We start from the raw sequence: 27669 nt of genomic DNA, 5'->3' as shown, positions 1-27669 counted from the left end.
GTTCCCCCTCCTTTGTAGTGGCCGGCCCCAGGGCTGTAATGACCCCCCCCGAGCCAGGACTGGGGGCACAGAGCGCACAGTGCTGCCAGAAGTTGGGGGGCGAGGGTAACCCAGCACATGCCCAGGCTACGGAGCCTCTGGTTGATATTAAATTGTCTTTATTACACAGATACAGAGTTAAGAACAGACATAACCTGAATCATAAAGTTTACATCTTTCACAGGTCAAACATACAGTACACTTAGAGAAAGCGGGGAACAGCAAGGGGGGGACAGCATGCCGAAGGAAAAGTCCTACCACGTCATCTCTCTGGGCTGGCCCCACACCCCACGCCTGGCCTTGGCGGGGGGCTCTGGTTTTCAGGGCCCCCCGTGCCCCGGTGTCCCCATCCCAGGGCTGGCAGAGCAACAAGGGCAGGGCTCAGCCCGGCACGGGGTCGGGGAAGCGGTGCTGCCGCAGCCAGGAGGGAGGGGGGACACTGGCACGACCTCCCTCCCTCCCCCCGGTGGCTTTCGGTGACATCGGAGGAGCCCCCAGGGCTGCCACCGCAGGGGGGACACCCCATCACAGTGCCTGGGACCTGTGCACACAGTGGCATCTTGTCCCCAGCTTCAGAGCCACTGGGATCCAGAGAGGCACCCCGAGGAGAAGGGGGGACCCCAGCAGCCCCCGGAGGAGGAGGAGGAGGAGGAAGAGGAGGAGGCGATGCTGCAGGGGGAGTTCGGGGGGCTCTGGCAGTGATGGAGCAAAAGCCTGGCAGGTGCGGGACCCCCGCTCCAGCCTCGCCGGGATGGGGCACTTTGGTTTCAGCTGGGATTTTGGGTCGGGAACGCGAGGAAAGCGCTGGAGAGGTGACCCGGGTGCCGCGGCTGGCACCGGAGAGCCACGTCCCTGCTGCCACCTCCCCAGCTCGGTGCCACAGCCAGCACCCTGGGCTCTGCCACGGCAGGGGGACCTGGCACACGCTGTCCCCGCGTCCCCAGCACCGTCCCCCTGCCCCAGCCGTGATGGGAGCAGGAAACCCGGGAGCTGCGAGCAGCCACGGGCACCTGATGTGGCACCTCGTGTCCCCACAGCTGTGCCAGCACCGCGCTGCTCAGCCAGGGCCACCTCCAAGGTGCCACAAAGCCACCAAAAGGTCACAGCACGTCCCTTGGCTCCCCACACACCCCAACAGGACCATTTTGGGGCGAACCCCCAGGGAAGCACCCACAGCACCAGCACAGCATCACTGCAGCCCCGCGGCCGCTCCGTCCTCCCCGCAGCACAAATTTATTATTTTTATTTTTGGGAAATCTCACATTTAAAGCTGTCGTTCTGGTTTGGCCGCCCATCACCACCGTCCCGCCCCCCCTCCCCTCCCTCGGCTTTTGGTTTCAATGCAAGGTTCTGTAGGGTAGTTTTATTCTTATTTAAAAAAAAAAAAAATTAAAAAAATTAAGAAATTAAAAAAAAAAAAAATCACAATAATTCCAAAAAAGCAAACCGGCAGGGAGTGGAGTGGAAAGGAGAGCAGTCCCTGTGGAAGTGCTCTCGCCCGCGGTTTCCCGGCGAGGTGGAGGTAGAGAGGCAGAGCCCCGGCAGGAGAGGGGCCGGGGACAGACGGGGACAGGGCGGGGACGGGCCGGACACCCGGGCGAGCAGGGGCATCTGCAGTACTCTTATATATTACCTCTTCTCAGGAAACGTAAGAAAAATAGACAATATTACATATGTCACACCATAAATAAAGTGAACAGTCACGGAAGGGGCACCTGGCGAAGCTCCCAGGGTTGGGGGGCACAGAAACCACCCAGGGGGTGCACTGAGGTCTTGGGGGGCACAGAAACGTCCCTGGGGGGATGCACCAAGACCTTGGGGGGCACAGAACCTTCCCAGGAGGATGCACGGAGGTCTTGGGGTGCAGAGAAACCTCCTGGGGGGATGCACCAAGCCTCAGGAGAACCCTGGGAGGATTCAGTGAGATCTCGAGGTGCACAGAAACCCCCCCAGGGAGAGGCATCAAGGTCTTACGGGCGCACAGAACTCATCCGAGGTGAGGCACCAAGATTTTGGGGTGCACAGAACCCTCCCAGGGGATGCACCGAGGCCTTGGGGCGCACAGAAGCCCCAGCAGGGTGGGCACAAGGCCGGTGACATCACCCTCAGCGTGTCCCAAGCTCTGCTGTGGCCAGCCCAGCCCTGTGACCGACAGCACAACCCTTCCCCGGGCCCCGAGCCCTTCCCTCCTCTTCCTCCCCTACGGAAAACACACAGGATGGGTTTTGCAAATGCGGAAAAAACTACAGCTCCTCTCGATGCCAGGCCTCGCTCCGGCCAGCGCCACAGCTCCACGCTTCCTCCTCATCCTTTATTTGGCAAACGTCTCTTATTATTATCACTATCATTATTATGATTCATTTTTTGGACCTCTGCAGACACTATTTACATTCACATTAGCGCACAGCACTGCTGCCTCCGCTCGGAGCTTGGACTTTCCGTATTGCACTTCCGTCCTCCGCGCCGCTCCAGCGAGGCCACAATCCCAAATAATCCACACCGTCCTCGGCCAGGAAGGAGGCAGCGTTCCTTTTCCTTTTCCTCTTAAAAATCCTTGTGAAACAAATCCAGCGCGGGGTGCGGGAGCAGCTTGGCAGTGAAGGGATGGGGGGGGGTGGGTCCCCCGACGGCTTCGGGGAGGGAGAAACCCAAAATCTGTCTTTTAATTTCCTTTTTTTTTAATTTTTTTTATTATTATTCTCTCTTTTTTTTTTTAAATCTCCTTTTTGTTCTCCTTTTCCAGGGCGGTGGCGGGCAGAGGTAGAGATGTGCCGGCTCCAGCTGCGGTTCTCAGCCCCATCTCCCCCTCCCACACCTTGGGGGTTGGGGGTTTTAGTAAAAAAACACTTTTTTTTTTTTTTTTGCTTTATTTTAATAGAAATTCTTTAAAGCCCCAGGGGCATGTCCATCCATCCTTGTGGGGAGGGGAAGGAAGCGACAACAGAACGAAACGAACTTTGGCAGTGGAGAGACGTTTGGATCTTCCTTGGTTTTGGATTTCCTTTGGAGCAGAGGTGAGTCTGGTCTGTTCTTGGCTAGCTAGCAAGGTAGTTACAGGTGAGCGTCCGTCACGCGTCGTCTGGTTTTTGGATTTTTCTTTTTTTTTTTTTTCTTTTTTTTTCCCTTTTTTACAATTTCTTACTTAAAGCCAAAGAGTCCGACGTTTTCTTTTTTATTTTCTTTATTTTTTTTACCAAAAAAAAAAAAAAAAAGGTAAAAAAAAAAAAAAGAAGGTTTAAAAAAAAAAATAGGAAGAGAGAGATGAAGAAAAGAAGGTTCTTTCCTCCTCCAAGTGAGCCCCTCAGCAGTGCAGCTGGGGGATGGGATCGGGCTGGTCTCTCCCCACAGCACCATGTAGCGAGGCTGGAGCCAAATCCCTCATCCAAAGAGCAAAAAAGGAAAAAAAAAAACCAAAAACCCCCAAAAAATTCCCAAACCACAATCCCCCAACCAATAGAAAACCAACTGAAAAAAAAAGCCAAAACAAAGACTGAAGAAAGAACAGAGACCGGTATTTGCCTTAACTCCACTTAAAGCCCAGTTTGAGGATCCGTGAGGATTAGTTGTGAGAGCTAGAGAGGTCGTTTCGGAGGTCACACGAGTCAGGTAGCTGAGGAAATTGCACCGGGTGCAGTCCGTGGCTCGGGCAGCCCGCGGGCGGTCAGCGGGACGCGCTGTCCAGCGGCGCCGGCGTGGCCGGAGTGCCGGCGCGGGACGCGGCCACCGAGCCCGCCTCGCTGGGGCTGCTGGCCATGGCAGGCACCCCGTCGGACTGGCCCGGCCCGGGGGCGGCGGGGCCCGGCAGCCCCTGCAGAGTCTGCCCGCAGACGTGGTGGTGCTTCTCCCAATCCTTGTGCTGGCAGAAGGAGCCGCAGTAGCGCGCGGTGTTGCAGCCGCTGCACGTCTCGCTCGCTTTCCGCCCGCAGTTCCAGCAGCTCTGCGGGAACGGGGAACACGGCCTCAGATCTGGAATGTGCACCCCCAGGCCAGGCTGGGCACCCTCAGCCAGGACCACCATCATCACTGGGACCACCACACACTCCATCATCCCAGACCGTGAACATCCATCCCAGAATGGGAACATCCATCCCAGAGTGTGTACATCCATCCCAGAATGAGAACATCCATCCCAGACCGTGCACATCCATCCCAGAATGGGAACATCCATCCCAGAGTGTGTACATCCATCCCAGACCGTGCACATCCATCCCAGACCGTGAACATCCATCCCAGACCGTGAACATCCATCCCAGAATGGGAACATCCATCCCAGACCGTGCACATCCATCCCAGACCGTGCACATCCATCCCAGACCATCTACACCCATGCCAGACTGTGTATTTCCATATTGGACCAGGCACACCCACTCTGGACTGTGCTCCCCTATCCTGAAACAGGTCCCCCCTAATCCCAGACCATGGACACCATCCTAGACTGCATCCACATCCAGGACACGCACCCCATCACTGCCCACACCCTGCATCCCCATCTCGGTGCAGGAATTCCCCTCTCCTCCCGTTCCCACCCTCCCAGACACCAGTGCTGCCACCAAGGTGTCCCCCAGGGTCCCCACCTCGCTCGAGTCCTCCTGCTGATTGATGACGGTGAGGGCATCCTCGGATGCCTGGCGCTTGGCCTCGGCCAAGGCCCGCTCCATCTTGGCGCGCTCCGTCGTGATCAGCTCGTGGGCTTTCCGCTCGGCGTCCGACACGGCCTTCTGCAGCTCGGACATGGCCTGGCGCTTCACCTCGTTCACGGCTTCTTCTGGAAGGCAGCAGCCGAGCGTGGCCGGGGTTTGCCGGTGCCCCGGCATCCCCCTTCCCGCAAAACCACCCAGAATTCCTCTTGCGCCGCAGGCATCCCAACGAGGGGAGCTGGGGCAGAGCCCCTGCTGGTGCCCACCCCGCACTCACCAGCCTTCCTCCAGATCTCCTCGGGCATGTACCCGGAGAGCGGGCGCGGCGCGAAATCCCGGTGAGCGTCTGCGAAGGAGAGAGGGGGACGCCCTTAGGAGACGCGGTCCCCTCGAAACGCACCCGCCGGCAGCGCCAGACCCCCGGGAGAACGGCGCGGGCACCCCGGAGAGGGGCGCAGCCCCCGGCCCCGGGGGTCAGTACCTAACTGGGGAGCCTCGGCGGCGGCGGAGGAGGAGTTGTGGGGGCGTGCGGAGGGGGGGCTGCCTTTCTTCATGTCCTCGGCGTCGCTGTAGCGCCGGATCCAGTGGTTGAGCTCCTCGCGATCGGCCTCCTGGCACCGCCGCAGCACCGTCAGCGACCGCCGCGTCTTCTCCACCATGTCCATGATGCAGTTCAGCAGCTGCGGGGGAGACAGCGGGGATGGGGAGGGGGCTCTGCTGCAGGGGGCACAGGGATTCGGGTTGTGCCGGCTCCAGGGTGCTGCGCCGGCTGCAGGAGCAGAGGAGGCTCGGGAGAAAAGCCCCGTGAAGGGACGCGGTGGAGATGGAGGGCAGAGTGGAGGGACACACACATGGCATGGGGCAGGGACACTACGTACGTTGTTGAGGTGTTTCCACTCCTCCGCCCATTCCCTGTCCGTGAGCCGGTGGTCGATCACCTCCTCCTGCCGCGTCCCGTGCACGGCTGCAAGGCAAGAGCGGAGCAGGGTGAGCCCCCCTGCGGGACACCTCTCATTTCGGGGGTCCCCGCCCCGTTCCCCCCCGTGCACCGGGACCGCAGGGCTCACCGGCGGGCCGCTGGCGCTCACGGAGCTCCCGGGGGTCGGGGTGCCGGTAGGTGTCCCGGTAGTGGTGTGCCATGGCCATGTCCTCCAGGCGGTAGTGCTGGGGCAGGGGGGGCCCGGCCGGGGGCTGCCCCAGCCCGTTCGGGGGGTGGCTCAGCCCGTTGCTGGGGCTGTAGCGCTGCGCTGGGCTCATGGTGCACGGCCGCTTGCTGAGGTGCTCGGGGTGCAGGGGGTCTCGGTCCAAACCGTTCTCTTTGGTCCTGGCCGGAGGAGAGGAGGTCGGTCCCCACTGGGCCCCCCGGAACAGCCTCCCCTTTTCAGGGATGCGTCCCTGAAAAATCCCGCACGCCCCTCCTCGGCTGGCACCTGTCTGGCGTCCTCCTCTTGCCGCTCTCGCCCACCTCCAGGAGCAGCTCGGAGGAGTCGATGGGAGAGGAGGCGTTGGCGTCCAGCAGCAGCTGCTCGTGCTGGGCCAGGTACTGGGCCGGGGTCTGCTTAGCCATGCGGGCGCAGTGCAGCAGCTCCCGCTGCAGCAGTGGCAGGTTGGCCTGCGAGGGGTGACAGTCCAATCCACGGCCCCACAACCCCCCGAGCAGCCTGGCTGTGCCCCCAGCTCGCCACGGACAGGGGGTGCCTTTCCTTTGGGGTCCTGCTCCCTTTCCTCCCAAGGGGACAGCCTTGGGATGCCAGCAGCGTGCCCAGGGGCCAGGTGGGCTTTTGGGGGACGGGTGTGGCACCCCACAGGGTTCAGACACAGCTTCAACAGAGCCCTCCTGCATCCTGGCAGGGGCTGCAGAGCATCGTCTCTGGGTCAGGTCAGCCACCTCGGCCACCCTGTCCCCACGACTGTTCCCTGGGGATGGGACCTGCGGGACCCCCAGCCCGTGTGGCACCCCCAGCTGTAAGGATCTGTAAGGAGCTCCTCTCCCACCCACCCACCGTGTCCCCCCACGGCGCTGCAGCCCCAGGAGCAGCAGGAATTAAGCAGCAGAACCCCCTTTTGCCCGGCGCTCAGGCTGCCAGCCCTGCATTTTGCCTTAGGCAGCTGAGCCGCAGCCAAATCCCATCTGTGGGACACGTTAGCGCCCGAGCCGGAGCTGCAGCTGCGGTGAGCAGGGCCGGACCCTCCCTCCCCTTCCCTTCCCTGGCCGGGGGGAGCAATCCCACAAAAACAGCAAGTCCCCAGTCTGGGAAGCACGCCGAGCCCGGCTGGTTGCAGTTAGGATAATGAGAAACATCTGGAGCGGGCGGTGGGAACAGCTGGGAGCGGGGTGCCAGGGCGGCCGGCGCGGCCGCTGCGCTCTTGGCACTGGGACAGCGGGGATGGATCCCAGCCTGCCTGGAGCCACAGGGCCACCAGTGCCTGCCAGGCCTGGGGGTTCACCTTTCTCTGCTCCCACGGATCCCAAAAACCCCGCAAACTGGACAGGAGGGGAGCGCGGCTCTGCCGTCCCCTCCAGCTCAGCCAGGAGCAAACCACTCCAGCAGATTCCTGCCATGAGCATGGACCTCCACTCACAGACCCCTGCTCTGGGGGGGCTGGGATGCAGAGGTGGAAAAGGAACTATTTTTGCACTTTTTAATTATTCCTTTGCTAACAAGGGACAGGGGACACCAGGCTCAAACATCTGCTGGCAGCGCCAGCTGTGCCAGCACCGGGCAAATACCTCCAGAGAGGGGTGACACTGCAGAGCCAGCGCAAAATTAAAAGGCAAATAAAAAAGAAGAGGGAATTTTTAATGAATTGCAAATGGCAAGCAGCTGGGCCGACCCCTTGCTTTATTGCAACCAGCCCTGCGTGACTCCACACGTGTGGGGGCACACGTGTGCCTGGGGGGACACGGGCAGACCCACGGGCAGCTGCCAGCCCCAAAGCCAGCCCCAAATCCCCTGAAATGCTGCCATGAATCCCACCCTGCCCAGGCTGGAGACCCACCTTGAGGAAGGGGATGACAAAGGGTCGCAGCGGGAAGTTGGTGGCCTCTTGGAGCTTGGCGTGAAACTCCTCAATGGTGAGGGTGGAGTTCTGTGGGGACAGCCTGGGCTCAGCACCCCTGGCACAGCCTCCCACACCCCTGGGGGACACTTGGCTGTTCCTCCCCTATTCCTGCTCCTCAGGAAAACCACACTCGAGGGAAAACCATGCTCAAGGCTTCACTGGTGATGCCAGCAGCCAGGACCAACCCTGCACTGGCTCTGCAGATCCCAGGAGACGCTGGGCAAACAACCCCCTTTCCTCCAGGATTTTGATCAATCTATTTTCCCTTTCAGCAGCATCTCCATCCCCAAAAGAAAACACAGGATCCTCAGATGCGGAGGACCCCGTGGCTGACCCCACGGACGTACCACGAGCCCCAGGACGAGGGTGCGCACCCGCTCCCCGATCTCGGGGGAGATGTCGTTCCCGAACTGCTGCAGGGTGGTGAGGAAGCGCTTGAGCTTGGAGAGCTGGCGGGCACCGCAGGCCGGAGGGAGCTGGTGGGTGGACAGGGAGGCGCTGGAGGAGGTGGCCGGGCCGTTGCTGAACCCGTTGGGGGTGGACGGAGCCCCATTGATGGCGGTCGGCGAGTGGCTGCTCCCGTTCATCACTGGGGAGACAGGGAACGGGAGGTCAGAGCGCGTGGCTGTGCCCTGGCACCTTGGGGACGAGGCTGAGATGGTAGGACCGGAATGTCCAGCTGGGTAACACAGGGCTGGCAGCCCCTGGAAGGCTTCAGGATGCTGATGAATCCCTGGGGCCACCCCGGTGCTGTGGGGCTGTGAGGAGCCAGAGCAGCAAGGGCCTGATCCAGGTCCTCAACAGCCAAGGCAGCCAAGGGAAGGGGCTCCCTCCTGCCCCTCCGAGAGCTGCTCAGCACTCCCAACGAGAATCCATCAGCCATTTCCCATGGAGCCCAGCCTGGCATGCAGGACGTTGCCACCTCTGTCCCCACTTCCTGGCCACGAAGGATGGGAGCTGCCTGAACACCCCACAGCAGGAGATCCAGGGGGATATTTTGGGGCACCAACCACCAGAGTGGCAGACCTCTCTCTACTGCCTCAGCTCCACATGAGCACAGGAACCTTCTCCCGACGGCGCAGGTGACAACACGTATCGCCCCTGTCCCGACGGCGCGGGTGACAACGCGAGTCACCCCTGTCCCGACGGCCAGTACAGGTGACAACGTGGGTGACCCCTGTCCCGACATTGTGGGTGACAATGCGTGTCGCCCCTGTCCCGACGTTGTGGGTGACAACGTGGGTCACCCCTGTCCCGACGGCCGGCGCAGGTGAGAACGCGGGTCACCCCTGTCCCAATGGAGCGGGTGACAACGCGGGTCACCCCTGTCCCGACACGCATCACCCCGCGGCCCCGCCTGTCCCGCTGGGATCCCACTGACCTGGGGGTGCTGCGCTGCCCTGCCAGCCCTGCCTGCTTTGGGGGGCTCCCGCTCGCTCTCCGGCCGGGCAGCGCCCGCCGCCCGCTGCGGAGGTGCCGAAAATAACCCAGCGGCCACAAGTGCTTTTATTCCCGCGACAGGTGCGTTCCTAAGTTGGACAGCACACATGTCCCTGGGCCGGGATGGGGTTGGGGTTCGCATCCCCGTGACCCGCCGGGGCAGGGCGAGGGGCTGGCGACGGGGAGCGCCCCCGGGGGCTGCGGCTGCGCTCGGGTCTCTCATGAGAGCGGGCGTTTCATTTTACTTACAAAGACAGACCATCGACCATTTCAAGCAACCATGAAAACGGCCGCGAGGCAGAAACGTCGGAGGGCCAGCGTCTCGATCTGCAAGCAAAATAAAACACGCTATGATGAGAGAGCAGAGGGGGCAGCTCTCGGCCGGGGGCCCTGCACGGGACACTCCTCACCGTGGGCACGTGTGCCATGGGCAAAGCTGCCAGCCCCACCAGGGACCCGCTGCAGCCACAGGGAGGGTTCAGGGGACGGATGCTCGGCTGCTTGACAAACTCCTGACATTTTAGGGATCGAATGAGGTCCCTCAGGAGCAAGAACAACCGAAATGCTGTGGTGTCCCTGCCTAGCTGCTCCATGCTCCCAGCCTTGTGTCTCAAACCCTGCTCTGTGCTGAGCCGTGGTGCAGAGGCCGTCTGCACCCCTGGTCCTTCATCCCAGACCCAGCCACACCTGGGCTGCCGCATCAGCCACAGGGCTGGGATTGACACCCAAACCCCCTCCAAGCACGAGCTGATTTCTAGAGAGTCTGTCCAGAAACGTCGCTGGGGGGCTGCAGGTGTCAGGGGATGGATCTCAGGGCTTGTTTTAGGGCTTTTTCTTCCTCACTGGGGTTTTTCTGAGCAAGAAGCAGCTATGAGCAAAACCCTTGCACAAGTGCATGCTCAGGAAAAGTCTCAGCAGAACCAGAGCAGCCACTGGCAGTGGCCACTGGCACTCCTGCCACGGGGTCAGCCTCGTCCCGTGCCTGTCTGGATCCTGCACTGCATGTACCTTGTCCATCCTCGTGCCAGGACAGTGACAACGGTACAGTGCCCGATCCCTGCGGGTGTGCAATGAGCCCAAGTGCCTCTGGCACCGACTACAGAGACTGAAACTCCCACCTGGTGCCCCCTGATGCCACCACACCATAGCCTGGGCAGGGCAAGGAGATCCCAGCCATGACAGTGCCCTGCCACCACTGGGTGCCACATGCCACATATGTGTCCCCACATGCTTGGGACGCACCACGGGGCCGTCTCCGATCCACAGGAACTCCCCCAAGCCCACCCACCATCCTCCAGCCATGCACTGCTCTGTGCCAGCATTTGGTGACGGGAGATTCAGCAGAAGAGCAGGATGTCCCTGTCCCCAGGGCACACGGGCAGTGCCACGGTGCTCCCTGCAGGAACAAGCTCCAGCCACAGCTTGGGAACGCACCGGAGCAGAGTCTCCAGCCCGAGCACAGGTAATGCCAACCCACACCCCGGCCAGCGCCGTGCCGGGCTCTGCGACGCCGGGTGTGCGGTGCAGGGAGGGCGCAGGGCAGCCCCGGGCTGGCAGCCTGTCCGTCCCCAGCGCGGTACTCACTGGTGCTGGGTGTGAAGGAGGGGTGGCGCGTGGCTCCCTGCGTGGCGGCCGGCGGCGGGGGCATGCTGGGCGGCGTGGAGCGGGCCTGAGTCTTCACATCGGCCGGCGAGTCGGGCATGGTGGCGGCCGGAGTCTCCGCGTTATCTGCGGGAAGAGGGCACGGGGTGGTGAGCGGGGTGTGCCAGGCAGGGCAGCGATTCCCTGGCAAACAGGGGGCAGGGGCAGAGGGGACACTTGGGGACCTCGGGCTGGCCCAGGCATCTCCGCTCCCACTCCGAACTCAGGTGACAGGGACACGGCTGGCGTCCTGCGTGGGGAGGGTGATGGACCTGCTGCCCATCTGCACAGCCACACAGTGCCCTGTGCAGGGACACAGAGTGCTGGCACCAGGAGCAGGCACCGCTGTGCTGTGCCCAGACTGTGTCACATCGCTGCTGTCACAGCATCGCTGCTGGCACCCTCCTGACACATCCAGGGAATTCCTGCTGCCCGCTGACCCCTCACCATCCCTGGCAGCATCGGGGCTGGCAGAGATCGTGGGATCACTGCAGCCACTGCTTGCTGGCAGGACCCACACGTCCACAAGTGACTGTCCCCACCGACCCGAGTGGCCCTGCAAGGTCAGATCCTGCAGTCCAGGGGTTGTGGATCTCCCGGCCATCACCATCACCCCACCGGGCATCGCCTCCTCCCTCCCGCCTCCCTGTGCTCCCAACCCCAAAAACACCCGGCAGTGCATTCCGGGAGGAGCGTGCCAGCGCCATCCCCTCGGGCCAGCACAGCCCCGCTGCGGGCTCTGGGCCCCGCGGCTGCCACGCTGGCGGTGACGGGTGGCCACAAGTGCTGGCAGCTGTGGGGATCTGTCACCATGCCCGCGCCGCCGACAGCTCCGGCCAAAGATGGAAGCGGCCGCCACGCCGGCCATGGGGTCCCCCCGAGCCCCAGCGCGGTCCCCACCCGGCCTGGCTGATAACCACTAATCCAATATTCATCCTTAATCCAGGGCAACTGTGGGGAGATTAATTGAACCCGGCCACAGCACATTGGCCGGGCTAAATAAAAGCAGGGCCTCATCCCCACGGAGATGCTATCGGGGATGTGCCGCAGCCCACGGCGCACGGAGCACCAGGAGATGGTGGTGGGAGCCAAAATCTCAGCTGGTCACCCACAGGATCCTTCTGGATGGTTCCAGCACCATGGATATCCCTGTCTGTCCACAGCACCTGGAATGCTGCACACACCTGGATGTGCAAGCTCCAGTTCCTCGCTCCCTTCCCAGCCACAGGAGAAATCCCAAAACCATGCAGCTTCCCTCTCCCCAGAACCTCAGTTTCCTTAGAGGGCCTGCCAGAATTAATAGCTTGTTTTGAAAAACACTTTTTATTTTCCCTTTCACGGACATGCCCATCTCTGGGCAAAGCTTCCAGGCTTCCCCTGTCACTCAGTGGAGCAGGATCCAGCTCTGACGGCAGAGGACGAGCCCTGAGTGTGCGCAGAGCGTGACCCTGTGAGGGGTCCCAGCTGCAGCACCCTGATCCCACAGGATCCTTGCCTGCATCCCTGGCACCACCCCTGTCCTTGTCACAGCCCTGGCAGCATCCCTGCCTGCATCCCCATCCCAGTTCCATTCCCCCTCGCTGCCCTGACTCCATTCCCACACCAAGGGGAAAACATGGAAACATCCTGGCACTGACATGGCTTTTCCACAGCTTGCCATCAGCAGGAAAGTTTCCATGAAGCTGAGCAAGCAGGGAAATGGGGCCTGGTTCTGGTTTTTCTTGTGTTTTCTTTTTTTTTTTTCTTTAAGTTTTAAATTTTCCCTGAGGTGTTTGCAACCCAAACACGGCCAGACAGGCACAGGAACGGTCCCAAATCCAATGGGGTAAAGAGCCTGGAATGCCCAGAGGACCCAACCACGATTGTACCACCAATCCAGGACCTTTGCAGGATGGGATGAGCTCCAGAAGAGAAAAGGAGATTTTGGGGAGCCAAGTGCAGCCTCCCCTCAGCACCTTCAAACAGTGAATCCCCAGCACAACTCCAACTCCACTGGAATTATTTTTCCCTCTGTTTTTTTCTCTCTTTGGGGTAATTTGTCCCAGCCGCTCGGGGCCGTGTCTGTTTTCCTCCATCTGGTTTCCATTAGGTCTGTGCAGCCCAGATGAATAAGTAATAATATAAAAATAAAAGGATTAGTATTTTCTCCTGGGCTGGCGGGAGCGGCTGTTCCCCACCCTGCCCCCCGGGGCCGGCGGATGCCGGACCCCCGCACACCCCTGTGTGACCCCGAGCCCCCCATTTGTCACACGCAGGGTTTAACTGCCCGGGTCCCTGCTGGGGTGACACTGTCACACGGCCAAGCGTTCCAGAGGGCACAGGGGCGCTGCAGCCGGAGGGACACGGCTGGCAGCCATCCCAGCCCGCTGTTTGCTGTTTCCCACAGCCCCAGGGAGCCCATCCAGCCACCACAAGCCCGGGGTTCTGCCTCGTCCCTGGGCAACCAGCGGGATGTGGCAGCTCCCGGCTCCGGGACGAGCATTCCCCAGGGAGGGGGATGGAGCAGGCACGGAGCTGCCCTGGATGTGGCTCCGGCTCCCTGCAGGCAAAGCTTCCCGGGCCAAGAAGGGGTTAAAGGGAATCCAGCGCCCAGCATCCTTCATGCTCTCCAAATGGCCACAAATGAAATCCAGATGCTGGAGGCGACGTCTCCCCAAGCCAGGCTGCCTCCGAAACAAAGGCAGGGAAGCATTCCTGCTCCTCAGCTGCCGCAGCCGGCGGGGCCAAGAACAACTCCCCGATAAGGTGGCAGGGCCGGAGCTGTCCCAGCTGGAGCAGGTTTGGAAGCGTGCAGTGCCTGAGGCCGGGCAGCAGCGCCAGCCACGCACACCGGCTCGGCAGAGCTGGTGGCACCTTACAGCACCATCAGCTCCCTCCTCCCCTGCACCCATCCCGGTTCCCTTTTTGGGATCAGCTCCCTCCTCCCCTCTGCACCCATCCCGATCCCCTCCCTGGGCCGTGGTGACAAAGGTGACAACAGGCAGCTTGGAGTTCATCCCCAGGTGTGCTTGGAGCAGGAGGAAGCAGGAGTGCAGCTGTGGGATGCTGACAGAAGGTGGGTTTGGGTGGGATATTGGGAAGGAATTGTTCCCTGTGAGGCTGCCCAGAGCAGCTGTGGCTGCCCCTGGATCCCTGGAAGTGTCCAAGGCCAGGCTGGACAGGGCTTGGAGCAGCCTGGGATGGTGGAAGGTGTCCCTGCCCATGGCAGTGGAATGAGGTGAGCTTTAAGGCTCCTCTCAACCCAAACCATCCCAGGTTTCCATGGTGATGCTGGAGGGATGCTGCCCACCCATCACCAGGGTGTCGCAGGTGCTTGTTTTGGGGAGCCAGCCTAGCAGGGAGCAATCCACACCCAGCGCTCATCAGCACTAATGTAGCCCTTTAAAAGTAAATCCAATAACTAAACTGCACGATTTGTAAAGAACCCAGTGATGCCTTAGGTTTTAGCTTTCATATTTTTCATATTCTGCCCTGCCCAGATGTGTGGTTCAGAGCTTCATATTCAGTGTCAGTGAGCTCTCTTCACAGAGCAGCCAGACAAAACAATTCCTTTTCCAGCTTGGTACCAAGGACAATCGTTACAAGTTTCAGGCCCAAGAGCAGAAACAACGCTGGGCTGAAGAGAGAGAACAGGATGGGACTGCAGAACCTGGAGCTGTAATTGGACAATTAACCCAAATATGCAGATGGACCAAAACTTATAAAAATGTGAGGCCTCATGAGCAGTTTTCCATTTCATGACCATTTTTAGGTCTATCCTGGGTGCAGGCCTGGCCAGGCTCTTGTAGTGCCCAAGGTGTGTCCTTTAGGGCCTTTCACTAAATCCCTGCTTTATCCTGAGCTCTGTGCAGCCTCTGCTCCAGCTCAGCCCTCTCCAGGCATCACCAGATTCAGGCGGCTGCAGTCCCGGGGAGCCCTTGGAGCTCACCCCCACCTTTCCCACGGGCATCCTGAGACAGGTCTGGTGCCACTGGCCCAGCTGGGACATCTTCCACCAGCACAATTCCAGGATTTCCCCACGCTCAGGTACATCCCAAATCACTTTGCAGCCGCATCCCCAGAATGCCAGCGCTGCTGGCAGGTGCCCCATGGGCGATTCTCAGCTCCAGGCCATCAATTCCCAGCAAATCCCCAGATCCCGGTCCCCTTCCACCTCCCGCAGCGTGGTGGTGACAGCACAGCTCCACACGGGACAGCAGCAACCTCAGCCAGGCTCCCCATGCCACAAAATCCCACTTTTCAAGCCAAAGCCATCCACCCAGGGACCCAAACCAGCTGGCTCGGTGCCACCGAGGCAGTGCCAGCAGCTCCAGCTCGCCCCGAGCTGGCGTGGCCAGGGGTGGGGGATGGGGATGGGTTTGATTTTTCCTCGAAACGACAACAAAAAAGCCAAAAAAAATAAAAAAAAAAAAAGCGCCCTCTCTGTTTTACAAGCCTTCATTTGCTATTGTTTATGTAAACAGGTAAATTGTTTCGTATCTCAATTAAAAACATCTGCCACATAAATGAATACCAATTAACTCATCCTGTTTTTAATTACTCTGTTAATTACACACAGGCAGCAAAAAGGATGGCAGGGGAATAGGGAAAGCATGCTTACACCCCCCCCTTCCCACCTTGCTCTTGGCAAGGATCCGAAATGTGCCCAGATAATGATGGATTAAGGTGAAAACCGTGGCTCGTGGCCAGCTCCGGCCTCCCGGGGCTGCCGGGGCGCCTCGCAGGGAGATTTCCCGGGAGCCTCTGGAGAGGTTTTGGGAAGCCCAAACCCCACGGGATGCCCCAAGGGCTCCTACGCCATCCCCCGGTGCCAGCCCCGCGCTCCTCAAAACGCGGCCGCGGAGCGAAACTTTGGGATGGCGAGAGGAGCGAGGAAGCAACATCCTGATGGACCGGGAGCATCCTCGTGCTGCCCCCGGGAGCCCTCCTGGCACCGAGGGCAGCCCCTGGGCACGGCTGCACCGGGTGGGTGCCATCCCTGGCGAGGGACCCCGGGAGCCGCCAGCCCCCCCCCCGGCTGCGGGAAGCTTTCCAAGCGAGCAGATGGGGCAGGGAGCGGCGGCAGGAGGAGGAGGAGAGCAGAAAAGGCTATTTTCTCACGCTACATATTTTACAAGTCGAACATTTTGTGCATTTCAGCCCTGCCTGTAAAAGCATCTCGGCCTCAGCCCCGGGACTCGACGGCGGAGCCTGTGAGTCAACAGCGGCTGGCGACGACGTGGCTGCTGCCCGGGGGATGGGCTGGGAAGGGGGGTCCCCTCGCACAGGAGCGGTTTGGGGGCGTCCCCCTGACCAGAACCCAGCCAGGGCACGATATCTGCTGCAGGGTCGTGCCCGCTGCCACCGCCGGGTTCATCCCACCGGGCACACACAAACATCCACACCCTGCTGCTCCCCAGCTGCCTTACACTCCTGGAAATTAAATATCCGGGCTAAACACCGCGAGTAAACAGTGCCGCGGGCAGCCAGGAACACCTGGAGAGGAACAGGGCTGGGGCTGACCCTGCCGAGCTGCCCCCAGGCAGGAAACACCCCCGGCTGCTCCATCCCCCCAAAGGGACACCCCAAAACCCGCCCCAGCCGGGGATTCCTGCAGCCCTGGGGATGCTCATGCCCCAAAGCGGCTCTGATGGCTGGAGCGGGGACAAGTGGCACACGCAGGGGGCTCGGGGCATCCTGGAGACAGAGAGCGGCTGGAGAAGGGGAAGTTCCCCCTCCACAGCCCGGCTCCGTGGGAACGGCGAGGCGCCGCCGGCTCCCCAGGGACCCCGTGGCAGACCCTGCCCCACAGGCGCCAGCCTGGTACCGGCTCCGAGGGGGTGCCGGATCCGGCCGTGCTCTCCCACAGCCTCCAGGCTGCTGCCTCACCGACTCTTTGTCTATTTTTGAGCCGCGGGCTCCATTTCCAGGCGGTTTTGCCCATGTGAAATTGAATCGAAGAACACAGGAAAAAAAATATTAATGAGAATTTTGCAAAATAAACAGGAAATCCCTGGGATGTTTGCTGGAACCATCGGTCGGCATCTTCCGAAGGAAAGCTGGGGGTTTGTCAAGGTGGGGTTCCCCCTGGGGAGCCTGGGCACAGTGGGAGGGAGGGACGGCAGAAAACAGCTTCGGGAAATCCAAAAATAACCCCAAACTAAGGCCAGTCGGGCAGGGGGTGTCCTCTGTGCCACCAGCCTGTTCCTGCCTCTGGCTGGCAAGGATTGCCATGGTCCCCATCCTGCGGGGCAGCTAAATTCATCTCCTACGTGAGATCCAGCCTGGAAAGCTCAGCTCAGGCTGCAGCATCCGACCCGCAGCACGGAGCGCATCCCCCCGGCCCCAGCAGCAGCGATTAAACCCAGCTTAACCCCTGGGCTGTGCCCCAAACCTCCCAGCCCCGTTCACAGCAGCCGGCCCTGCTGTGCCCCAAACCTCCCTGCTCCGGCTGGGGGCTGAAGAGGGTCGGTGCTGCTGTGGGGGGATTTGTGTGTCCCCCAGCACTCCCTGGCAGCCCCACATTCTTCCTGCTTCACTCGCTGCCAGTCCACTGACTCCCGCGAAGAGGAGTAATAACAGATATTTATGGGGTGCCTCTCCTCCCCGGGGGTCCCACAGCACCCAGACACCTTCCCGAGGTGGCTGCAGGACAGGGGACCGCGCACAAGCACGGGCAGAGCCGAGTGCCCCCAGGTTTCGGCAGGGATTTACGGCAGCGAGACCGCATTTCCACAACGCCTGGATCCTGCCTGGGCTTTTCCACGCGTGCAAGCATCCATGGCTCAGAAGAAGAATTCCAGGAGCGTCGGCAGAGACCTGCCAGCCCCAGGTTCCCAGTGGGACCTGCAGAGCCCCCTCCCCCCTGGAGTGGGGCTGAGCACCAGAATGTTTTCCCATCCTGGAAGTTCCCGATGTAAGAGGCGAATCCTGCTCCCGCTGCCCAAAGCCGGCACCCACACCACGCCAGTTCCCGGAGCCGTGGGAGAACAGCCTCTCCCCGCCACAAATCAACATCTGCACTCACGTTTTCCAAACAAAACACACCCAACATCTCTGTGCTACCGGGTAAAACCTTACCTGCCAGCATAGGAGGCAGCCGGCAGGGAAAAACCCCTTGGCACAGCCGAATTCACCTTCACTCGCCTCCCCAGCCACGGAATTTCTCCCTGCGTGGAAACTCTCAGCACGGAGACCTGCCTCACAAACCTCCGAGGATCCAAGAGCCCACCCCAGGCGGCAGCTCAGCTCCATGGGGCTCCTCACCCGAGCACCGCGGCTGTCAGCATCCTCCCCGGCTGCCGCTCCGTGTTTGCCGAGGGATTTCGGGATGGTTCCCCCATTTCTCCATGCCCTGTGCCACAGCACAGCTCAGCCCACCGCGGCGCCGAGCAGACGGATGTTTGCAGAGTGTCTTCAAGTCGCTCGACAAAGGAGCAGGGAATTAATATTCCTTTTAATTAAAGGCAGAAAAAATCTCTTTGTTCCTGAACAGAGAGAAAACAACAGAGGGAAGAGCTCAAAAGCTCTTCCTAAGCTGGAGACGAGACCATCGCTTGGAATCAAAGACACTGTCAACGCACACGTGACCTCGAATTAAAAAAACAAAATGAAACGCAGCAGCGGCAGTGGCTCCTCTCCGACAGCGAAGGAAAGTTGCAAAGTTTTTCTTGGCTAATAGAGGGGGAAAAAAAAAAAAATTCCAAGAAAAGGTGTGTTTAACTAGAGAAACGCTCTGCGGTATCCGAAGGCACCATCCAGCGGCGAGGGAATGACGGGAGGAGCTGGTTGTGCTCGGTGTTGCGGAGGAGCGCGGGGAGAGCCTCGCTCCATCGCTCCGCATTCCCTTGGCAAAGCCGGGCTGCCCAGCTTAGCGGAATTCCGAAGGGAAAGCGAGAGCAGGCGGTGATGAAGGGCAGCGCTGGAGCCTCCCGAGCCTTCCTTCCCCAATCCACATCCAAACAAACATCCCCCGGCACACGCCAGGACTCTGCGAGCGGTCCCAGCGCAGCCCCGTGTCCCCGCCACGGCCCCGTGTCCTCGCACATAAATACAGAACGAAGGGAGCTGCAACTTCCCAAAGCAGCCCTGAGATTCCTCCCGCAAACTCTCCCGAGCGGCTCAGCTCCGCCTCGCCCCCAAACACGGCTCCAGCTCCGAGTCCCCAGCAGCCGGAGCGGGGTGCGGAGCTGGCGGGCAGAGAGGAGGGATGCGGGGATGACAAAGAGTTGGACTCTGCTGGGCAGGAATCGGGAGCCACAACCGGGGGGGGTCTGCTGGGGGGTGGGCACAAACTCGCGTGGGTTCCCGGGGACGCTGTGCCGCCCCACGCCGCCCCGGCGCTCGGGAAACGGCGACGGGGGACACGGAGGGGACAGCAGGAAGCGCCCCGGCAGCGCAGGGAAGAGGGGTCAGCACCCCGCCGCCCCCCGGCAGCGCCGTGCGTGGGAGCGTGGCCCACGGGCGCGGTGATCCCGCTGCCGCCGCCACGGAGCCGCTCCGAGCGCTGCCCCTCGCTCGCCCCGGCTGTGCCCCCCGTGTCACCCCGGCTCTGCCCCCCGCTCGCCCCGGCTGTGCCCCCCGTGTCACCCCGGCTGTGCCCCCTGCTCGCCCCGGCTCTGCCCCCCGCTCGCTCCGGCTGCGCCCCCGCTCGCCCCGGCTGTGCCCCCGCTTGCCCTGCCCCGCTCCGCCGCCGCGGCGGCACCGCGCTGGCTCGGGCACACGGAGCATCCCCGTCCCCTGCGCACCGGCAGCTGCCCTGACACCGGGAGGCTCCCCCGGGTACCGAGAGCATCTCGAAGTCCTGCACAACAGGAGCGTCCCCCGGACACCGGGAGGCTCCCCGAGCATCAGGAGCATTCCCAGCCCCTTTTCCACGGGAATCCCCCCGGGCATCGGCAGCCTCCGATTCCCCGACGCACCGAGAGCATCCTCCGAACACCGGTAGCACCCACAGCCCCTTTGCCCTACGAGCCTCCCCGGGCACCGGGAGCCTCCGATTCCCCTGTGCACCGACAGCATCCCCCGAACACCGGGACAATTCCAAGCCCCGATTTCACGGGAGCCTCCGCGGGCACCGGCAGCCTCCCCGTCCCCGTCCCCGTTGGCGGACGGCACTTACCGTCCTGAGGTGTGACGGAGGCGTGAGGTAAGTCCCAAGGCAGGGGCCGGCGGGGCCGGCAGGACCGGGCAGAGCCGGCAGCGGCCCCCGGCGGCGGCGGCCCCGGCCCGCTTAAGGCCGGCGCTGGCGGAGCGCGGCCCCGCGGCGGCGGCTGCCCACGGCACCTGCCCGCCGCCGCTCGCCGCGCCCGGGCCCGCCGCTCGCCGCCAGCTCCGGGGGTCGGGGCGCTTCCCCTCCCCCCGGAGGGGGGGCACCGGAGAAGCGGGGGAGGGCGGAGAAGCCGCGGTAAATCCGCGGGGCCGCTTCACCCCCTGCGCGCTGCCCGGCGGCGCATCCCCCCGGCGCCGTGCCGCGGCCCTGGGGCCCCCGCGGCCGCGCTCCGTGCCCGGCCCGGCCCCCGCCGCTGCCGCCGCTGCCGCCGCTGCCGCCGCGCCGCCCGCCCGGCCCGGAGTGAGCGGGGCCCGCCCGCGCCGCTGCCTTAGCCCGGGGCCCGCCGCCACCGCCAGGGGGCGCCCCTCGGCCGCCGCCACCGGAGCGGGACCCCCGGGATGAGAGACCGGGAGGGGAGCGGGATGGGATGGACGGGACACGGAATGGGCGGCACCGGGAGGGGAGCGGGATGGGATGGACGGGGATACGGGTCCGTGCGGCACCAGGGAGTCTGCACGGAACCGGGGGATGGAGTGGGACACGAGGCTGCGTGACACCGGCACTCTGCACGGGGACATGGGGCTGCCCAGGGAGCACATGGGACCTGGTGACACTTTGGGGACTGGAAGGCCGTGCACGGTGGTGTACGGGGCTTGGGGGCTGCAGGGATTTGGGTTTGCAAAATCTTCAGAGCTGGGGGTGCTAAAGATCGAGGGTTGCAAAGCTGAGAGTGAGGGGCTGCATGGGCGGTGGGGTTATGTGTTTTGGGGAGCTGCAAGAGGCCGGGAGTTATTTTGGGGGAGGTGGAGGGACTGCAAGGGAACGGGCCAGGACTTGTCCGGGACCATGGGAGGAGTCAAGGCTTTGGAGCAGGGTGGGGGTCTCTGCAAGGGGCTGGGGGGCTGCAGGGGGATGAAGCTGCGCTTGCTCAGCTTCCCTCCCCAGGGGCTGGAGTTGTGCTGGAGCAGCCACAAGACCACAGGCACAGCCCTCAGAGTCCCACATGCCCATCCCAGCCCGGCCTTGGAGAGCCCCCCACCCTGCTGGTCCTCGCTGGGGCTCCAAGGGCAGCTGAGTGCTGGGAATGCCGGTGGGACCCTCCCTGGCAGCGCTGTGGGGCAGGGGTGCACATCTGGCTGCCTGGCACACCCTTCCTGGTGCCCTGTGCCAGCTAGGGGACAGCGTTCAGATTTCCCCTCCCCAAGTCCTGCTACAACGCTGCTGCTCGGGAACACAATCCCTGTGAATTTCCCTGCGAATTTCCCTGCGAGCCCCAGCCCTGCCTGTGTGTAATTACTGTGCCTGGCAGCTGCCTCCTTCTGCCACTGCCCTGTGCAGGGTGAATTACTCATCCTCACCCTCTTCCCAGGGGCTGGGAGAGCGGCGGCTCTGCCAGGCGGAGTCACCCGGCACGGCTCTGCTGCCACAGAACAGCTGTGTGGCCTCTGGGCAGCCAGAGCGTGGTCCTGGTGTGGCTGAGGCACCGACACTGTGTGGCCACTGCACGGGTCTGGCATGGCCACTGCACATGTGCTGCATGGCCCTGTGACCATTGCATGGCCCTGTGTGACTGCTGCACGGCCAGTAAATGCCAATCCCATGGCCACTGAGTGACCTTTCTACAGGTAGTAAATGATCACCACAAGGCCACCGAGTGACCATTCTGTGGTCACTAAATGACCATCCCATGGCCACTGTGGGGCCACCACACGGTCCCCAAATGATCACTGCACGGTCACTGCACAGCCCAGCTCCCCTCGCTGATGGGTCACAGCAGGAGGTGCTGCAGAATCCTGACCCAGCCCCTCCAGCCCCAGCTCCAGTTTTCCATCCCTTGCTCCCAGAGGGTTCCCAGAGGAGCTGTGGTTCTCCAGGTCCTGCTGCCCTCATTCCCACGGGGACCTTTGGCCTTGGCCCCGGTGGCACGGGAGCACCAGAGGAAAATCCACCCGGCCCAGCTGCACTCCCACCTCGCCAGAGCCCAGCTCTGCACGGCTGGCAGTGCATGGCACACACAAATGCCAGCACCACGTGTGCTTGGGGACACCTGGACACGCGGTTCCCAGCACAGGTCGAGGTGTTGTGGATCCCCGGCATCAGCCAGGCAGCCCAAGAGCATTCCCAGGGTTCTGGGCTGCCAGGACAGGGCTCCTTCGGGATCAGGCTGGGAGAGCAGGGGGGTGACCATGGGGGTGACCACGCTCTCAGCCCGGCCAGCTGTGTCACACACCCGAGTGCAAACCTCAAACCACCACAAACCCCTCCTGTGAGTGCCCAGCAGTGCCACCAGCCTGGCGATGACCGAGCCCCTGTGACCTGCCAGGCCACCAGCGTGTCACAGGGACCTGCTGGGAGCTGTCCCCACCTCTCCTTCATTTGGGGTGCGGCTGAAGGACAGCACCAAACACCCCCTGCCCTGGCCCCTGGTGCCCAGGAGCCGCTCCAGCACTGTCGGGACTAGTAGGTGGCACTGTCACCTCCCAGGACAGCAGCGGGGGCAGAGCCTCCGCGTCCCCCCCGGCGGCGTTTGGGTGGCGGGGGCTGCCGCGTTCCTATTCCACACACGCAGCCTGTAATTTTGGTCTATTGAAGTCATAATTCACTACTGTGAAAATAAACATTTGTGTTAGCTCGCTTTATTCGGCGGGGTTCGGCTGAATGTTAATAATTCCCCGCCGGCGGCTTTGCACGTGGCCTGGGACGCTGGGACAAAGCCCCGGCACCCGTGGCAGTGGCCGTGGCCACCTCCTTGCAGGCTTTGGGCGAGTTCTCACCCTCCTTTGTACCCTATCCCTGGGATCCTCTGCATCCTGAAGGAGACAGAAAAAAAAAGAGCCACTTTCTAATCCAGCGATAATGAGGAAGATAAACGTAAATTTTAAACAATACTTGGGAGTCCAGCACCTACTCAGCCCCTTCCCTACCCATCCCTGCCGCGGGGTTTGTGCCCTTGTGCTGTTTTGTGGATGCTCCCAGCACATCAAAGACATCCCGGCACCCACCCCGTGCCATCACCGTGCAGGAGGACGCCTGTCCCCCGGCACCCCCGGCTGTCCCCAGGGCTGTCCCCAGATCTGTCCCCGCTGGGTGCAAGGGGCTGCCGCTTCCCCTCGGCATTTGCATCTTCCCAGCCTTTATCTTTCTCCCGGTCTCTGTATTGCTGCAATTACAGACACTTTAAAACACAATGATCTGGCTGTTAGCGTGATGGATGACAGAACCTTTCTGTCTGGTTTAAATCATTGCTGAGAGTGAGCAAACTTCCCCGGCTTAACCCTTTCCTGCCCCAAACCCGCTCCCAGCCCGGGACTGCTGTGAGCTCCATGGCCACGCATCCACCAGACGCCTGGGTCCCGTGGATGGGATGAAGGGGGAGTCTGGATTCCTACGGGAAAACATTCCCCCATCCCTCAGCTCCCTGCGCTCTTGGGGCTCCCGGGGTATCTGGGGACAGGCGATGGGAGCAGCCCTGCCCGGCAGAGCCGGTGGCCCCGCTCCGCTGCGGTGGGAAATGAACGGCTGGAGCGGAGATAAGCGGCTGGCAGAGACCGATAACCGGCTGGAGCCATCCCAACCCCGGGCTGGCAATCCTTCCCCCGGCAAATCTGGAACCGGGGCAGGATGGGGCCCCGGTGCATTCCCACCCGTGGGAGAGGGTGGAAACTCCTGGCCTGACTCGTGACTGATGGCGGGGTGAGCCCGGGATGAGCCGCACACCTTGCGGTGATCCGTGCTGCCTTTGTTGTGGGGAGGTGACATCTGCCACCGCCGTGCGCCCTCCCCAGCGCCCATCCGTGCCCGCCCACCCCGCAGGTGTCCCGGTCCCACGGGAGGGTGTCACCGTCACGCATCCCCTGTGCCCGCGGTGCTGGTTCGTGTCCCCCCTCCCTGCTGGGTGTGCGCACCGAGGGCTGCGTGGAGCGGTCTGGAGGTGCCAGGGACCCGCCCCAGGGGAAGGGACACCCCAAGGCACAGCCTGGGGGAGAAAGGGAGCGCTGAGGCCTTGGCATGGTGCGTTCAGGGAGATAAAGCGCTCGCTGAGGGCAGATGAAGGCAACTGGTACCAAAACCTCCCAGGAAATGGTCACCACCATGTGCCATCCGCGTGCTCCTGCACATGACCCCCGCCCCGGGGCAACGCGGTGGGTGCCGGGCTCCCAGAGGCACCAGGGCACCCTTAGATGTCCCCTCTTGCCTCAGCAGTGTTGGGGACGCTTTTCACACCTCGTGGGTGCCCAGCCAGCAGTGAGCTGGTGCTCTCCCCCGTGCCTCCCACTGGTGATGCGCCGTCCCCTTCTCCCGGCTCTCCCGGAGCTCCCGGCAGTGCCGGGACGAGCTGATCGCTATTCCGGCTGCATCCCCTCTTCACAAGCCTCAGGCTTTTTAAAAAAGCCCCCGGTGCTGGTTTATCACACCTCGCCCCTCTCCAGGCTGGGGGCTCAGCCTGTCCCCCGTGCCACCCCTGTGCCACCCCGGGTCCTGCCTCCGCCCGCTCTCACGGGACGATGGCTGCAGGCCCGGGCACCGAGCCGTGCCGGAGCAGGTTTCCTGTGTCACCCCCAGCGCGTCTGTCTGTCCGTCTGGGTTTCTCAGTCTCTGTCCGTTCCCTCCCGGGGAGCAGAGCACCCCTGGGTACCTCTCTGAGCTCGGTGACAACGAAGGCTCGCAAGCTGCAGCGGCGCAGAGCCCAACACGGCTGTGAGGTCCCAGATCCCCCTTTCCCTGGAGCATCCCTGCAGGGACAGGGAGCTGCAGGGCTGGGAAGGGTTGCTGTGACCGTGGATGTTCCCATCGCCCTGGCTGCGAGCACGGATGTGCTGGCCCAAATCTCAGCGCCTAAATCCATCCGGCGCCGGCAGCGAGCACCGGGAGCCAGGCTGCAGCCCCCGGCGCTCTTCCCTTGGCATTTCGCTTGCAGCAGGAGCCCTGGCGCTGGATTTTCCTGCACGTTAATCCATCGGGGAATGCAGCAGGGAGATAAGGGGCTGGTGGGGAGCCAGCGAGGAAGACGCTCGCCTGCCCGCCGGCTATCGCCCGCCGCAGCCGCATCCGCCCGGGGACATCTGCTCGGCAGGAAGCGCCGTGCGCCAGCCTTTCCCAGGAAAGGGGCTTCGTTTGTGCCTGGCTTCCCTCCGTGACCACTCCTGGGGGTCCCCAGACTTGGCTCACCCACCCTGCAGCCACCGGGCTGGAAGGAGCAGCCCCACGGGCTGTGGAAGCAGATCCAGTGGCTTTGTGGCTTTCCCACAACTTCCACACAGAAAAGGAAAAAAGCGTATCTCGCATTAAAATAAAAAATAAAAATAAATAAAATCCTGTTTTCGTTGCTGACAGATTCATTCCTGCTCCGTGGCATTCAAAGGGAAACCACCCCCTACCGCTTATCATCCTGCTCGCCCTGCGCTGCCGGCTCCGGAAAATCACCGGCTTGCCTTCAAAAATGGGAGACTTTAGGATACAGTACTGTTCCTCTGGGTGCCTCAAGGTTTTGGGGCTGCTAGGGACCAAGTTTCCAGCTTTTCTTTGCCACAGAGAGCCTGGGAAGTGTTTTAATTGCAAAGCAAAGATGACTCCTGGCCTTGACTCCAGGATTTGGTGTTTTGGTGTGCATAGAAACGCTGCTGGAACCTCCATGGGAGCAGCACCCAGTGGGAAATCCTGCCAGCCTCATCCTTGGCCAGCAGGAATTCACTGGGAGATGCTGAACAAAATTCCCTGAGCTGCTCTTGAGTTCACAACAGGTTCACATTCCCCTTCTCCCGCCCTAACCGTGGGGACCAGCTCCTTCCTGGCCCTCCCCATCCCACAGGCTGTACTGCCTGCATCCTTCCCAATAATGAAGGGAATTTAATTAGCAGGCATTGCACTTCCAACACCTCTCATCCCTGCAAAAATCAATGGGAGCTAGCAGGAGGTGGTGTGAGCCTGCCTTCACTCCAGCACGTGGCTCGGATGGAGATCCAAGCCTTGGGGCTGCTTTCAGAACCTTCCCAGCACCAAAATCCTTCATCCTGGGGCTCTGGCTGTGTGGAGGCCGGTGCTGATCTGTGCCACGCCAGGCCGTGCCACGGGGAGCCACGGTCCGGTGCCATCTGAGGTCTGGGGTTTGTTACGAGGTCCAGATGTGCTACGGCAGCAGAGAACGTTGTGGCTGTCTCTGACCACCTGCATCGTTTCCAAGTTCCCAGGCTAAAAGCAGGGCTTGTTATCAAGAGCAAAAAATGTGCCACCTCTGTTGTATTTCATTTCCCTTTCTCCACCTCTTCCCTGCCCGCTGTGCATCAGAGATAACAGCTCCCGCTGCCGAGGCTGGAGAGCGGGGCCGCAACGGCCTCGACAGCCCTATCGGTGCCTCGCCGGCCGCAAGGAAATCAGGAAGTTTGCAGAGATATTTGGCCAACAAAATAAACATTTCTCCTGCCAAAAGCCTAACGGGCAGCCCGGCGAGCCCGCAGCAATCTGCACGGCTCCCTGGCTGCAGCCTTCCGGAGCGCGGTGCCCGCCGAGCCTCGCCGCCTTATCCCGGCGCCTTATCGGAGCGTGCCGGAGCCTGGCATGTGCCAGCTCCGGGCCAGGGACCCCAGCGTGGCTTCCCCACCCACGGTGAAGCGGCACAACAGGTGCAGCGCCCACGGTGCACCCAAAGGCTGCCCTTGTGCGTCCCTGGGCCCCGGGCGGGTGCCGGGGTGGACAGGGGGCTGCGGCCGGAGCGCGGTGCAGGGGGAGCGGGGTGGGGAGTGAGGGGAAGCGAGGCACGGGGCCAGCATTGTTCACACCGGTGACTCAGCCGGCTCTGCTTTCCTGCCCGTGCCGGGCACGGGCCCAGCAGAGCTCCCGAGCCCCCCAGAGCTGCCCCAGCCCCTCGGCCTCGGTGCCTGGGGATGCTCCATCCCCACGGAGCCTCTGCGCCGCAAACCATCAGCGGCCCGTGGGGTCGGATGTGAGCTGCCGATGCCAGAAGGAGTGCAAACAGCCAGCAAACACAGGACTGAAATGCTGGAAATAAAACATCCTCGGGGCTGATTACTCGTTATGGAAAGGTTTAATTGCAGAGCGGGCTCCAAACTGGTCCCCATGACAGCGAGCCCGTGGAGCCCCACGGTGCACCGGCCGTGTCCCCGTTCCCGCTGGCAGGTCCCCAAGGGGATGCACTGACTGGTGCCAGCCACGTGCCACCCTCGGGGAGCACCTGCCTGCCCAGGGCCGCGTTTGGCACCGGGGTGAGCCACCCGTGCCGCGGGACATGGCACCGCCACCGCCACCTTCCTCCCGCCTCTGCCTCTCACCTTGGCCGGTCCTGCCCAAGAGGGGTCCCTGTGCGCTCTGGGGTGTCCCGAGGGGACGGCGGCAGCACCCCAAGGCTGCAAGCCCCGCCGAGGCTGGTGCCGCCAGGCTGGTCCCAGGTGCGGGCAGGAGCTGCGGCGGGGCCGGGGATGCCGAGCTCCGGAGGGGAGCGGGGTGTCCTGCCCGCCCGGCCGCCAGGGCCGCTCATGTGACGGCCGGGGCCGCGGTGGCAGCGGAGCCGTGTCCCATGGCGAGGGGAAGGTGAACAGCTGCCGGGCAGTGATAATGCGGCGGGTGGGGGTGGCCGGGCAGCTG

General features: G+C 62.3%; 1 protein-coding gene across 4 annotated transcripts; it reads right to left on the bottom strand.

Moving 5' to 3' along the window:
* Nucleotides 1-141: 141 nt before the first annotated feature.
* Nucleotides 142-27669, bottom strand: CBFA2T3 (CBFA2/RUNX1 partner transcriptional co-repressor 3). Of its 4 annotated transcripts, none has more exons than XM_014260565.2 (12): nucleotides 27357-27669; nucleotides 10764-10907; nucleotides 9429-9506; nucleotides 8087-8328; nucleotides 7677-7766; nucleotides 6107-6288; nucleotides 5744-6000; nucleotides 5555-5640; nucleotides 5158-5356; nucleotides 4954-5022; nucleotides 4614-4804; nucleotides 142-3976 (listed from the first exon to the last, which is right to left on the bottom strand). In XM_014260565.2, the coding sequence occupies exons 2-12, from the start codon at nucleotides 10879-10881 to the stop codon at nucleotides 3701-3703; spliced, it is 1788 nt and encodes a 595-aa protein (XP_014116040.1). In that variant the 5' UTR covers nucleotides 10882-10907; nucleotides 27357-27669; the 3' UTR covers nucleotides 142-3700. The 4 variants fall into 4 exon arrangements, with proteins under 4 accessions (XP_014116040.1, XP_014116038.1, XP_014116039.1 ...); XM_014260563.2 differs by lacking the exon at nucleotides 27357-27669 and adding an exon at nucleotides 19921-20015; XM_014260564.2 differs by lacking the exon at nucleotides 27357-27669 and having other exon boundaries at nucleotides 4614-4801.

This window comes from Pseudopodoces humilis, chromosome 14, assembly GCF_049639895.1.
Source record: "Pseudopodoces humilis isolate 2021_Gansu_Grassland_sample_001 chromosome 14, ASM4963989v1, whole genome shotgun sequence".
NCBI classification, from domain to species: Eukaryota; Metazoa; Chordata; class Aves; order Passeriformes; family Paridae; genus Pseudopodoces; species Pseudopodoces humilis.
This window is presented reverse-complemented; position numbering and strand designations above follow the sequence as displayed.